The 14,578-nt window shown below is 52.0% G+C and overlaps 2 protein-coding genes across 2 annotated transcripts in view; both read left to right on the forward strand.

The window, feature by feature from the left end:
* The first annotated feature begins 101 nt into the window (after positions 1–101).
* On the forward strand, positions 102–6,359 carry LOC109317635 (butyrophilin subfamily 1 member A1-like). The gene is made up of 8 exons (XM_019546436.1): positions 102–193; positions 662–791; positions 1,299–1,652; positions 2,087–2,368; positions 2,787–2,900; positions 3,496–3,516; positions 3,613–3,639; positions 4,033–6,359. The coding sequence occupies exons 2-8, from the start codon at positions 713–715 to the stop codon at positions 4,587–4,589; spliced, it is 1,434 nt and encodes a 477-aa protein (XP_019401981.1). The 5' UTR covers positions 102–193; positions 662–712; the 3' UTR covers positions 4,590–6,359.
* Positions 6,360–11,379: 5,020 nt separating this feature from the next.
* The window catches only part of LOC109317645 (butyrophilin subfamily 1 member A1-like), a 12,192-nt gene continuing 8,993 nt past the window's right edge, over positions 11,380–14,578 (forward strand). The window contains exon 1 of the mRNA XM_019546453.1: positions 11,380–11,700. Within this exon, the coding sequence (XP_019401998.1) occupies positions 11,586–11,700 (115 nt within the window). The 5' untranslated portion in view covers positions 11,380–11,585. The remainder of the gene's footprint in view (positions 11,701–14,578) is intronic.

Raw genomic sequence — 14,578 nt, forward strand, 5'->3', positions numbered from 1 at the left:
GCCGCGACCCGCGCGGGGCCGGGCCGGGCCGCACTCGCACCCCTCGGCCCGGGCGGGAGGCAGGGAGAGAGGGGCAGACCCTGGGGGCCTGGGCCTGGGGAGTGTCCAGCACCGCCCGCCTGGGCTGTGCCGGGCCGCTGCTCTCCTGCTTTCCTTGGCGGCGGCACCTCCCAGCGGTGTTTCGCGGGCGCTGGTACGTGCTGCGGGCCTGGTCTTGCCTGGCAGCGCTCTGCGAAGGTCTTCCCTCCCTTTTGCAGACCGGTGCCCGAAGGGGCCCGTCAGTTGCTTGCATTGTCCTGCCCCTGAATCCTTTCTGGCCTGGACAGCGGAGCCCTATAACTGCTCCCCCCCCCCCCAAGTCAGCGTCAGGTTTCAGCCCTGCACTTGGGATGGCGGAGCCTGCCTGGTTTGCTCCGAAGAGGGCAGTCCTGGTGGCAGCGGTAGCAGGATGTTCTCTCCTTCTGCCACACAGCCCCCAGAGGGGGACATGCCCCTTGTTCACATGTGGGATCCCAGCACTGCCGCTTTTTCACCCCGGGATGCATCAGCCCTCCCAGTCCTTTTCCCCACAGGGATGTGGTCCCAGGGGCTGGGGGAGGGAGCTCCAGGAAGCTGTTTGGTACTTCCCTTCTCACCCCTTCTCTTTGGGCTTCCCCCACAGCCTGTTCTGCTCCTGCACCCTCTACCTAGGGAATAATAACCCCACAGGAAGATGGGAGCCCAGCATCCCAGCTTTGACACAGCCCTGGCCTCTGCCTTCCTCATCCTGTGCCACCAGGCTGCATCTGTTGGTAAGGATGGCTCTGTCTGTTGGTTGACTGTAGGGAGGAAGCCTGGGCTAGCAAGAGGGTGGTGACTGCCTCCGTGCTGGGCCAGCAGGGACCACTTCTGTGCAACCTCCCCCCTTCAACCCACCCAACCCCTTACACATGCCCCCATCCATCTTCATCCCGTGTATCTAGTTTCATCTGCGTGCCCTCAAACCTTTGCTTCCACGCCCCAGCCACATCTTACCTCACCACCTAGCTTCTTCAATCCTCACAAACACTTCTGTCCATTTACCCTCCTACCGCTGTATGTGCACTCCTCCATCTACCCAACTCCACTGATACCCATCCTTCTCTCTCCGCAGCACGCAGCACTCCCTGCACTCACCCCTTCACCTGCTCCCCATTGCTGTAGTCTTCTGTTGCTTGCAGCTCCTTTGTGAGCCCCAGGATGTAGAGCAGGGCTTGGCTTCCTGTGACAGGCCATCCACTTTCCCCTGCTTCCCCCTGACATGCAGGTGTTCTCCCCAGCCTCTTCTACAGGGCATTTTGAGGTGATAACTCCCAATCCCGTTGTCTCTGTCCTGCTGGGGAAGGAGGCCTTGCTAGTGTGTCAGCTCTTACCTGCACACAACGCTGAGGCCATGGAGATACGATGGACCCAGATTCGGGATGACAAGGAGAAACTCATTTACCAGAAGGGCAGGAACGAGATTCAGGGTGAGGCATATCGGGACCAAACGGACCTCCTCACCAGTGCCATGCAGGGTGGGATCGTGAGCCTGCTGATCAGGAATGTAACCCTGGCTGACCAAGGGAAATACGGCTGTGACTTCCAGTCTCCCGACTTCTTCAACAGTGCTGAGCAGGAGCTCCAAGTGACCAGTGAGTGTCCGTGGGGCAGGGTGCTGCCCAGAACTGGGCAAGGCAAGGCTAGGAGGGGCTGTCATATTGTTGTCCCTGTGTTCCTGCAGTCCACAAACTGGAGAAGCCCACCCAGACACTCCTGTGTCTAGAGCAGGGGGCTGTGGGTGGGTAGATGCCAGGGTGTCCCCTTCCTGTAGGCTTCAGTGACTGTTCCAAGGGCACATCCCTCTCCGTGATCACACTGGGCCTTCAGGCTAACCTGACAAAAGGGGCTCCAGCTTCCTGCCCTTGGGTCCTGCTGAGATCAGGCCAGTTCATAACTTGTCTGTGGAAAAGGTAAACTTCACCAGTGTGAGAGAGAGTGGCAGGGAGCATGGAAAAGGCAGGCAGGGCAGTGGTTTTGATCATGGCCTTGACTGCCCAGGGAATCACTGTTCTTGTTCCTTCCTCAGGCTCTGGCTCAGATCCCCACCTACACCTCACTAGGGATGAGAATGGGGGCATCCGGGTCACATGTCTGTCTGCTGGGTGGTACCCAAAGCCCCGACTGTTCTGGACAAACAGCAGAGGGGAGACCCTGCGCCCTGACTTTGAAGGAGAAGATGACCATGATGGTGGCCTCTTCAACCTCTCCAGCTCCCTGGTGGTGATGGAAAGCTCTGACCCAGCGCTGAGCTGCACAGTCAGACCTAGCTCCCTCAGCCTAGGCAGAATGTCGTCCCTTCTCATCGCTGGTGAGCTACAAATGCAGAAGTGCAAAGGGGCCTCCAAATACCACCTGAATTAAAAAAGAACTGCTGCAGTGTTCTGGACAGTGAATTTTTGGTCTGTTTTGGTTAACTTGCATTTGACACAAGTGTCTAAAGAACAGGTGGGAGAAGAGTTCTCTTGGTTAAGGTTTGCTGGTCAGCAGGCATGGGCTCTCCATAAAGACCTCCTGGAAGAATGCAGAAGCTGTCAGACTAAATGGATGTGACAGTTCCAAAGTAAAAACATAGGCAGGGGGAAAGCATTAACAACAGTAACGTTAACATCGTATCCAGAAGGAGGCAAAAAAGGGCTAGAACTCAGTACTTTTGCTCTGAGATCCCTATTGCATGGTATGAAAAGATAACCTGAGTTCACCCGTGCTCTTCTTTTTTCCCTGTGCAGACACGCTGTTCCCAAGACCCAGCCGTCAGCGGACTGGCCTCATTGTGTTCCTGGTGATGTTATGTTGCTCTGTCATTGTGTTTGTTGTTTGCTTAAGGATTCACAGAGCAAAAGGTAAATTCTATTTAACCAAAAGAGAAAAGAAAGAAAAAACCATAACAGGAAAAATAACTGGAGCTCTCTTCAGATTGTCACTAAAAAGCAAAAGAGTGTCTCTAATAACTGTCTTTAGTTTTGTTAGACATATATTATAGCAGTGACACAAGTGCTGCAAGTGAAACAGGCAGGCTCTGTGCATGGTGTGTTGCAGACTGGGAAGGGGAGAGGCAGCACAGCAGCAGGTAGCGTAGGAACCAGAAAGCAGAGTAGCAGATCAGACAGGGGACAGGGATCAGAGTGGTACTTGGAAAGGGTGTGGGATTTATGGCATGCCTGCCAAAAAAGGTTGTCTCTCACTGCCTTACAGTATCATCTAGAGTGAAGATGCACACACAGTGATAGAGAGCATCTGCCAAAACAGCTTCCAGCATAAATAGACAGAGAATGGTTTATTATCCCCATGTTTCAGATGGGGAAACTGAGGGCCAGGGAGATGAAGTGACTTGACTAAGATGACTAGATAGGTGCAAGGACAGGGGTTGGACTAAGATGACTAGATGATATCTTTGGAGCCTACATCCCAGCTAACTTTGTCTTCTTATTTCCAAAGGGAAAATCAAGAAGAAACTGGGTAAGTGCATGTTTGAATTCTGTTTGGGAACATTTGCTAGGTAGCCAGACTTCATCCAGAGGCTGACCTCTGACCAGTGTTTTCTTCTCATTTCAGACTCAAAACCAGTATTTGACAAAGCAGGTAAATACAAATGGAGAATGGGGTCTGGTAGGTGATGGGTGCTAGAAGCCAGCAGTCATGAGCCCTGGGTTCTGTCCCCAACTGGGAGAGGGGCGTCTAGAAGTTAGAGCACTTACAAGCCAAACTCCTGGTTTTCTAGCCCCTGGTCTGGGAAAGAAGTGAGAGGTAATGATTAAAGCAGTAGGTTAATGCTGGGATCCAGTGCCTTATCCATAAAACCAAGCTGTTCTCTGTTGTGAAGCACTTCTTCCCAACTCTTCGTTTATCAGTGCTGTTTTCTTGAAATCACTTAATACACCAGTTGGAGCAAGACCTTTTAATTAAACCAGCAAGCTGTCTTTCCTGGGCTTGAGCTCTCTGTGTGTCTGTCTCCCTGTGTGTCTGTCTGTGTAGCACTTGAGGCTGTGACTCTGGATCCTAACACGGCTCACCCCAGCCTGGTCGTGTCCACGGACCAGAGAAGTGTGACAGCTAGAGACATGCTCCAGCCCGTGCCCAACAACTCTGAGAGGTTTGACCAGTATTCCTGCGTGCTGGGCACAGATTGCTACACATCGGGGGTGCACTACTGGGATGTGGAGGTGGGAGACAAGCAGGGCTGGGCCCTGGGTGTCACCAGGGAGTCTGCCAACAGGAGGGGAAGGTTCAGTTTCAGCCCTGAGCAGGGCACCTGGGCCATCCAGCTCTCAATGGGCCAGTACCGGGCAGTCAATGCAGAATGGAGCCTGCTGGACGTGCCGCAGAAACCCAGGAAGATCCGAGTGTACTTGGACTATGACAGTGGGGTAGTGTGCTTCTATGACATTGACACCATGGTCCCCATCCATGCCTTCACTTCCTTTTTCTCTGGGAAGATCTACCCTTTCTTCTGGGTCTGGTCTGTGGGAACATCTCTTAGACTGGCAGACTTTCATTCCACAGCCTACACCAAAAACGTCGGAGTGGTTTGAGGCCTGCTCCAGTCACATAATATTTATTAAACTTCTTTTGGCATGAGTGCTGGGTTCAGAAGTCACCCACTAACTTGTTGAATCTTGCCTGAAGTTTCCTTGCGGCCATGTGAGTATACTCAAAGTAATGTCAAGTTAGTTCCTGGCCCTTATATTTGGTATGCTGGAAAAGGTGGCTTCACAGAAGTACACTGAGAAGAGCCATCACTGCAGGAATCATTTCTGGCTCAGTGCTGGGTGGTCTTTATACATTATCGGCTAGAGTGGGGTCTTTGGATGTTTACTGTTCTGAGCTGAATGACTGGGGAGTTCATGGAGACGATCCTTTCCCATAAGCACTGAATAGACACACGGCTGTGTGTAGGTTGTTTCAGTCAATGCACCGGAAACCATGACATGCAAGACCAAGAAACCTGTGGCCTGATCCTCCCTGTAGCTCTGCCTGTGGTGTTTGCCATAGAGTCTATGGCTCTAGGGTCAGCCGCCTTAGCTGTTGATGGGCTGTTCTACAGCCCTTTATTTGACATGTGGGAGTGATCATCCTTGACCATAAGGGATTGCCGCTGCCACCACCCTTTGTGCACTTCAGTTCTAAACACTTAACGCACAAAGACAGTCTAAATGGCTGTGCTGACAGGGTCTATGAGTCTAGTGGTACTGGAACCCCACTTCACTTGTTTGTGCCTTTCCTGCAGTTGAGTTTCAGTGTCACTAGGATGTTACCTGTGAAATGAACCATGGTCTCACTGGACATTGCTGACTAGCTTGGCTGCTTCCTTGCTGAGATGCTGAGCAATGTGTCATGCTGTATTCAGGCATCTGTGCTGCTTCCTGTGTTGGGTGTGCGTGTGCAAGGGATGCTGAGAAATGTCCCCATGCCCCTCTCCTGGCCAGACCTCTTCACCTGGTGATGGGAGACATGTAGGAACAATAACCGGACTGTAAGCCATCTGGGCTTTACACACATGCCATAGTGGTCAGAGGGTTGTATTTTCTTAGTTACACAACCTCCTCAGTAGGTTCTGAATGGAAAGAAACCAAATGAAATGTCCCTGAGGAGATGAGGTCTGTGGCAATCCCAACCAGAGCAATCAGTAAAGGGTGTTCCTTTACTGGTGCCAGGGGTTTAGGTCCTCAGTTACCAGGGGTTTAGGTCCCAGTTTCTGTATAACCAGCTACTGCCAAAGGCAGAAGTGCCCTCATCTAGCTCCCTGCTGTTTGAACTCAGTCCTTATGTTAAGATGATTGCTTGGTACAAAAAGTAGCAAGTTCATGGAGTTTCAGGAAGTCACGTTTCAGGGCCCAGTCAGGCTGCATTTAGCCTCCTTAGTCCACTTAGGTGCCTATTAGATAGAGTGGGACTTGGGGCTGGTTTTTCTCTGTGACAAGCCACCTGCATTTGTGAGTTCCTCCAAAAGGGGCCACTTTAGTCAGTCCTTTTCCCACCCATGTTGTGGCTGCCAGCCCAATGATGGGCTGGCAGTAGGACCATATTCCTTATTCAGTTCTGGGACTTCAGCAATCGTGTTTCTCTGTCCCTCCCTCTCTCACCACTGGTTCCTGTGCCATAACATCCTTGACTGCTCTCGGCCTCCTCCTCCCCTTCTTCCCCTCAGCATAATGCCTGATTGCTTCTGAGGTCCTGCTCATTACCCTTCCTTCCGTGAGATCGAGCTGCATCCCATTTGCTCCTCCTCCATGGGCTTGGAGTGGTCCAGGTGGTCACTGTCTTACCTGTGTGCATGGTGTATTAAACACTATAGAGTCTGATTCATGGCTTGGACTGTTTTTTCTTCACAGTGTCTTGGTTTGGTTTCTCTATAGACAGCTACTGCCAAAGGCAGATGTGCCCTCTTCCTGCTCCCTGCTGTCTGTGACTCAGTCCTTAGGCTAGGATGATGGCTTGGCACAAAAGTACCAAGTTCATGGAGTTTCAGGAAGTTGCGTTTCAGGGCAGAATTGGGCTGCATTTAGGTTCCTTAGTGTGCTTAGGTGGAGTGGGGCTTGGCTCTGGGTTTCTCTGTGACAAGCCACCTACATTTATCCACTCTCTTGTCCAATAGAAAGGCCATTCCAGTCCGTCCTGTTCCCACCCATGTAATTGCTGCCAGCCTCATAATGGGCTGGCAGTAGGACTGTGGTCTTTGTTCAGTTCTGGGCCTGCAACCATCCGGTTTCTCCGGCCTTCTATCTCATCACTGGTTCCTGTGCCATAACATCGTTGACTGCTTTTGGCCTCCTCCTTTCCCCTCCTCCTCTTCAGTATAATGCCTGATCACTTCTGAGTTCCTGTTCATTACCCTCCCTCCCCTGAGATGGAGCTGCATCCCATTTGCTCCTCCATGTGCTTGGAGTGGTCCAGGTGGTCACTGTCTTACCTGCCTTACCAGGAAGGACCTACAACCTGCTACAGACATAGGGGCATGCACCCAGGTGGTGTGAATTGTCTGTAGCTTCAGAGGAGGTGAGAGGAAGGAGGAGGGTGAGAGGAAAATCCTGAGTGGTTCCTGTACATTGCCTGCAGCTCCAGTGACGCTGGGTCCTGGCTGGTATCAATTGGCCATCACAAAATTGGAAATGGTGGGTCACATCTGTTGTAGTGCAAACTGGGGAGCCTGGGAGTTGGTGCCTCTCACCTGTGCAGGATCACTTTGTAAGGGGCTGCTGTTTCCCTGCAAGCAGCACCTGCTGCCCCTCCACCTTGCCCACAGGCACACGTGAATCCAGGTCCACATCCAGTGGGGACCATAGCTGGAGAGCAGAAATCTCACCCTTTAGGGCATCAAAAGGAACTGCAGAAACTGGCTCCCTCACCCCTGCACCGGGATCCAGCAGTGGTGAGGCAGGAGCAGACGGTGCTGTGTCCATCCTGCACTTTAGGGTGTCTGGGAAAGGGTGGACTGGTGCTTGCTTTGCTGATCCTGATTGTGGGTGAAATGGCTAGAAATTCTGCTTGGGCCACCCATCAGAATACCTCTGTGCCACTGGGGGACTGTCCTGGACTTCGGTAACCAGAGTCTAGCCTGGCCGAAAGTGCAGTTTGGCTGTGCCAGGCTGCCAACAGACAGCACCCCAGCCACTGTGCTAAATGTATGGGCCTGAATAAGGAACTGGATTTTGGGCTGGGATTATACCCAGAAATCTTTCTTAGACCACCCCAGACCACACCTCTGTGCCACTGGGGGATGCTTCTGGATATCTCTAGAGATTTGCCCAGCCCAAAGCACGATTTGGCTGTGCTAGGCTGCCAAAAGACAGCACCCCAGCCACTGTGCTAAGTACGTTGACCTGAATAAGGAACTGGAATTTGGGATGGGATAATAGCTAGAAATTCTTCTTGGGCCACCCCATGCCATGCTTCTGTGGCACCGGAGGACTCTCCTGGACATCTCTGACCAGAGACTTACCCAGTCCAAAATGCGGTTTAGCTGTGCCAGGTTGCCAACTGTCGCCACCCTCCGGACACTGTGCTAAGTATCTGGACCCAAATAAGGAACTGGATTTTGGGGTGCAAAGACTTTTCAGAAATGAGTTTTGGGCCAGGCAATTCTCTGGTCACAGATGTCCAGGAAAGTCTCCCAGTGCCACGGAGGTGTGGTCTGGGGTGGCCCAAGAAGGATTTCTGGGTATAATCCCAGCCTGAAAGCCAGTTCCGTATTAAAGCCATTATACTTAGTATAGTGGGCATGGGGGCTGTTAGTTGGCAGCCTGGCATGGTGAAACCGTGCTCTGGGCTGGGCATGACTGTGGTCAGGGTTCTTTGGGACAGTCTGCTAGTGGCATCGCCATGAAATTTGGGGTGGCCCATGAAGTATTTTGCCCCATAATCCCATCCTAATCTAACCTTTATTTCATAGACATTAGGGCTGGAAGGGACCCTGGAGGATCATCGAGTCCAGCCCCCCCGCCCAAAGGCAGGAAGTCAGGTCACAGGATCCCAGCAAGATAAGCATCCAAACATTTCTTAAAGGAGTCCAGAGTAGGTGCTTGAACCACCTCCGGCACCAGTCTATTCCAGACCTTGGGGGCTCGGACAGTAAAGAAGTTCTTCCTTATGTCCAGCCTGAAACGGTCTTGGAGGAGTTTGTGACTGTTTGACCTTGTCGTCCCTTGGGGCACTCTGGTGAACAGGTGTTCCCCCAGATCCTGATGTTCACCCCTCATATACTTATAAGCAGCCACTGGGTCCCCCCCTGAGCCTGCGCTTTTCCAGGCTGAAGAGTCCCATGGCTCTCAGCCTCTCATCATAAGGTCTGTTTTCCTGCCTTCTGATCATGTGTGTGGCTCTTCTCTGGACTCTCTCAAGCTTCTCCACATCCTTTTTGAAGTGCGGAGCCCAGACTTGGATGCAGTACTCCAGCTGTGGCCTCACCAAAGCCGAGTACAGGGGGAGGATGACATCCTGTGATTTGTTTGGGAAGCATCTATGGATGCAAGCCAAAGCTTTGCTAGCTTTACCTGTTGCGACATCGCATTGGTGGCTCATATTCATCTTGTGATCAATCATGACCCCCTAGTCCCTTTCAGCCATGGTGCTAGCAAGTGTAGCACTGCCAAGCCTATAAATATGCTGTGGATTTTTCTTCCCACGGTGGAGTACCTTGCATTTTTCAGTGTTGAACACCATCAGGTTTTCATCTGCGTATGTTCTGAGCCTGTCAAAGTCAGCCTGGATCACCGACCTGTCCTCAGGTGCGGACACTTTACCCCAATGTTTGGTGTCATCGGTGAACTTGGCCAGTCCGCTTCTGATCCCAATGTCCACATCATTAATGAAGATGTTAAAGAGTACAGGCCCAAAGACAGAGCCTTGGGGGACCCCACTGGTTGCAGCACACCACAGTGATTGATTTCCCATTAACTACCACTCTCTGGGTCCGACCTCGGAACCAATTCCCCAGCCAGCGAACTGTGACATAGCCAAGTTGCACTGTGTCCCCTTTGGGATAGTTTGATCATGCAGTGACTCGGGTACTGAGCTGTGGCTGCATTTCCTCTGCTTCATCCTGCCCCCTCTGAGGTTTGTGGCACGTTGGGTGTCAGATCAGCTTTGTCTCTTATTAGTTTCAGTTGAAACGGCTGATCAGTGGGGAAAATCTGGGGTTTCTGCTTCATATTCTCCTTCACAAGACAGGTCTGTTTTCCATGTAAAATAATAACTTTCCATTGGAACACTGAATATCTAAGATCCAAAATCTGAAGAAAATTTAATCTGAAAATGTCACCAAGGAGCATCACAGGGATAGAAGGCCCAGTGCCTCGTGCTGCCATTCTCCTCTAGGATAGCCACTCTCAACCAGAGTGCTACAGCACCCTAGGGTGCCTTGAGATCCTTTCAAGAGTGCCATGGGGTACTGTACAGCGTTAGCATAGATAACGGTGCAAATACAATGCATAAGAGAAACCCAGAGATTTCAAATAGGAATCTAGAGTGTTAAAAGCATTCTCACCTGCTGGGATTTGAGCTCTTTGCAATAAAAAAAATTGCTCTTTGTCTCAGTCAAAAAACAAGAGCTGGCATTTTCCAAGGGGGACCTTGAGTCTACTGAGGCTGAGAACCACTGCTCTAGGAGCTGGCTCCCCAGCTGAACGACATCCTCCATGAAGCACTGCAGCAGCTCAGCAAGATGCCACGTGGCTTGCGGCAGACGTAGTGCACTCAGAAAGCCGAGCTCAGAACAAAACTGGAGGGCAGAAGATCCCTGAAGCCTGCTTCCCGTGAAACGGCATACCCACGTTTCTGAACGTAAGCTCTTCAGCAGTCTGCAGTGCTCCACCAGCAGCGCTTCATTTTCAGCGTTGCAAACATTTCCTAAGCGTAGCACTAAGACCCAACCTCATTACCGCCCCCAAAGCACTGGCATTCGAGAAGCACAAGCTCTCTGAAATGACTGCATTGCTTGGACCATGGCATAGAGCCTGGCAAACTAAAACACCAAGGGACAACCTCCATGTCACCTCCCCTGTACCGCCCTGTTCCAAGTGACTCAAACAGAAACAGAACTGATTAGCCCTGTTGGAGCGCAGCAAGGCCCCCAGCTCAGGGTAAGCTCCAGCTTACCTAACACAGCTGCTTTGTGTTGTCATAATAATTTATTGCACCAAATACCTGCTTCATTTCCCACTCCCAATACAACCCTAGACTGTAGTGTCTCTGCATCATCTCTTGCATACACCACATACCTGCATGACTATACATGTAGGCTCTTTACTTGATGTGGGATATTATTTTACATATTAATTAGTACATATGCATAGACAATGACATTCTCTTTAGAATTCATTAATGACAAGTTTTTATCGGGTCTAGATTGGCTTTGAAAAAGGAACCAGGAATAAGGAACTGGGAACGAGGGATAAGGAACTGGGAATGAGGGATAAGGAACTGGGACTAAGGAACTGGGAATAAGGTACCAACTTCAGCCTCATTTCTTCTCTCACAAGTGCATTTGGCTGTAAAATGGAAAGCTCCCTTCCAGGCCAGGCCAGGGGCTGCACCAGCTGCCGGTGGGCCAGGGCCTCTGCTTCTGGAGACCTGAGCTGCTAGGTAGGTTTGGTGAGGCCGGGCGAGGGCTCACGCAGCTGGTGACTTGCCAATGTCCTTGTGGTGCCCCGTCAGCAGTAGCTGCCACCCACGCCCAGAAAGTAGGTGGGGCTCTCCGAGAGGCAGGAGGGTTACTTGGGCTGGTGGCCAGGCAGATTAGTTAAAACACATTGCTCGTGGGCTTGGCAGGGGAGGCTTTTGCATGACAGGGCAGGGACCCAGTTCTGTACCCACTCCCAGAGGAGAAAGGAAAGCTTTGTGCCCTGGTTCCCCCTGGCGAAAAATGTGGGTGGTACTTTCAATGTAAACACACAGTGGAAGTTTTACTTTCACTTCCTTTATTTCTCTCCCTCCCCTCCAGCAGTGGCAAAGCTTGGTGCAGAAGAGGATCTGCTGAGCTGCCCCTTCCCAGAGCCGGAGCAAAGCCTGCTGGATGCTTGCCCCCCCCGGCCATGTGGGCAAGCAGCGCTGCCTTGGGGCCCGACTGGACGGGGAGCTGTTGCCTTCTCCGGGATGCTGTTGCCATCACCATCTGCCTCCTCCTGTGCGTTCAGACATCTGCTTCAGGTGACGACACCCCTCCCCAAGCCTGTGCAGTGCAGGGCCCCCTCTCCCTGCAGCATGTACCTACCCCTTTGGCATAGCATATTCTTGCTCACTCTTTAAGCCAGACCAAGGGGCATGAAATAGGCAGTTCTGAGCACACTGCAGTCATTGCACCTTGGAGGTGGTAAGGGTTCTTGGCATTTTCGCTCCCCTTGCTCAGAGGTACAGCCTGCTACTGGAAATAGGGTGCCTGCTGCTTTAGCACAGCCTCATGATCTGAGTTGGGAGCCTCCCCTATAAACATTTCCTTGTCCAAACTGGCCTTAACTGCTTGTCTCCACATCTCTGTTCACCAACATCAATTGGTTTAAAGATTAAGTAGTTATAGGGTTATACTGAGTTTTATAGGAGGCAGGGCAGCATGGCACCCTAGACTAACCTGTTCAGATCGGTGTGCTGTGTTTGTGCCCTGGTGGACACAAACCTGCTGAAAGTTAAACCAACATAGTGTCCATCTTCAGAAAGGACTCCAGAGGTGACTCCAGGAAGTATAGAGCGGTGAGTCTCAGCTCCTTTAGCTGGAAAATTGATATAATCCAGAATAAAAAAATTAAATCAGCAGTCACTTGAATTAATCTAACGTGCTGCGGAAGAGTCGGTGTGATTTTTTTGTAAAAGGAAATCCCATGCCTCACTCATCAACTGAACTTTTTCAGGATGTTGACAAGCATGTGGACAGTGGAGATCCAGTTGCTATATTATATTTGCATTTTCACATCCTTTCTTTGATTAGGTTCCTTGCCACAGGCTCTTAAAACAGTTGTCATAAGAATGAAGGGAAGGTCCTTTTATGGACCAAAGGCTAGTTAAGAGAGAGGAAACAAAGGGCAGGATGATAAATGATAATTTTTTCAAGATGGAGGAAAGTCTAGAGGAAGGGTCCCCAGGAACCTCGTTGGGCCCACTTGTATTCATCATTTTCATAAATGGCTGTAAGGGGGTGAAGAAGGTGCTGGGCGAGGGCGACGCCGGTGGCGGCAGGGACCGGCCTGACTTCTGGGTCCCAGCGGAAGGCGAAGCACCCAAGTTTCCCCCTTCCAGGAACCCAGAAGCACCCGGATGGAGGCCTACCCGGATGGATAAAGGGAGCCCGGTGGGTCTGGAGAGGCCCCCGACGGATTCGGAGGCAGGAGCAGCGGGTCCGGAGATGACAGCGGCAGATCCGGAGGAGAGCTGGGGAAGAGTCGGCATCGGGAGAAACACCCTGGAGCAGGTGTGAGCCGCCTGGAGACGCAGCAGGACCTACTGGGGCAGGGGTAAGCCCCGGCGCAGCAAGGAGGCCCGGCCAACTGGCGGCGAAGAGATGAGTGGCTTAATGCCGTGGGAAGCGACGGCACCCGGCAGGAGCCGGGTACCGTAAGTACTGTAATACAGGGGCGATCACAGGCGGGGAAACCACTGCGCCTGTGATTCTCGGGAGGACTAAGGGGCGGAAGGAGGCCCCTGGGAGAGGGCGGAAGATCCCAGCCCGGATCCAGGAAGGGGGTCAGCCCCGCAGCTGATAGAGGATATCGGGGAGGACAGCCGAGGGGCCAAACAAACCCCGGCTCCCGTGAACCCCTGCCAGGAACTTTGTGTTGAACTTTGTATTTTTTTTCCTTTACGAACATTTTTGGGATTAGCGTCCTGACGAGTGGCCCACCCCGAGAGGTGGCCACTTTCCCAGAGGATCGGGCAAGGGTGTAGGGGAGGAGGAGCCCTCAGGACCCCTGGACCCAGCAGAGACGGAGTGCCGTTTCTGAACTGCAGGCACCACAATATTGTGAACCCCTAAGTTACCATCAGAGTCGTGGCAGGCGAGACTGGCGTGAGTGCAGCGAGGACGACACATTCCCCTCCTACTGGGGGGGTCCCCAGTGAGACAGTCGGTCGGCGAACTGACCCCCTCAATGGCCTGGAAAAGGGAGCATATAGTGAAATCACAATATTCTCACATGATACTGAATTATACCACGTAGGCAAATACCAAGCTAATGGTGAGGAATTGGAGGAAGATCTCACAAACCCAAGTGAGTGAGCAATGAAGTGGCAAATGACTTCTAGTGCAAAATTATGTGAAAGTGTCACCTCAATGACACGTCCACAGTGGTGGGCTCTGAACTAGCCATTATCATTCAGAAAAGAGCATGGTCTCTGTCCGTGCAGGAGCCTGTGTCCTAGAACATGTCCTTTCCGTGTAGCTCTGTTGCAAATGATTATTGTGACTGTGGTGTCCAGAGGGCCCTCTGTATTAGGCCCTGTGGATAAGGGCTGGGTCTGGGCCTGAGCTGTTTGCAGTCCCAAGTAACCATACAGGAGTTGTATCTCCCTGTAGAGCAGGGAAACCGAGGCAAGGGATGATCATACACAGGTCCCCGACCTATGCCTGACCAGCTAAGCCAGCCATCCTGCCTGCTGGCCCTACTGCTGGTCCTTTGATCCCGTGAGCACTCTGGTTCTGTGTCCCCAGACACCAAGGTCTTCTTCTCCCCAAAGCTGTTCCAGGTGCAGTGCTCTGCCAGCCCCCTGGTTGCCCTGGTGGGGGGAGAAGTGATTTTAAACTGCCGCCTGTTTTCTGAGCGACATGTCAGAGTGTGCACATGTGATGGACCTGGCCCCAGTCCAGCCAGGATGTCCACATCCATGAGATGGACGGTAGCAAGAGGCAAGGGGTAGCATACCAGGGCAGAACTGAATTCCTCACCCAGGAGATCACCCCTTCTTGTCTGGTGTACTCTTTAACCGTGGCCAGAGGATTTCACTCAGTCCTAACTCAGGCAAAACCTTGAGCTAAACGGACAGAAAATTTGCCTGTGCACAGCCAGAACAAATTACTTCAGGAGTGAGGTCTTTTACAGTT

Source organism: Crocodylus porosus, unplaced genomic scaffold, assembly GCF_001723895.1.
Source record: "Crocodylus porosus isolate Cpor-Errol unplaced genomic scaffold, CroPor_comp1, whole genome shotgun sequence".
Classification (NCBI taxonomy): domain Eukaryota; kingdom Metazoa; phylum Chordata; order Crocodylia; family Crocodylidae; genus Crocodylus; species Crocodylus porosus.

Excerpts from the sequence above, each read along its gene's own strand:
- LOC109317635 (XM_019546436.1), top strand. The coding sequence starts at position 713 with ATGGGAGCCCAGCATCCCAGCTTTGACACAGCCCTGGCCTCTGCCTTC. Across the intron at positions 792-1,298 it reads CCACCAGGCTGCATCTGTTG|CCTCTTCTACAGGGCATTTT; the intron begins GTAAGGATGGCT and ends TGTTCTCCCCAG. Across the intron at positions 2,369-2,786 it reads GTCGTCCCTTCTCATCGCTG|ACACGCTGTTCCCAAGACCC; the intron begins GTGAGCTACAAA and ends TTCCCTGTGCAG.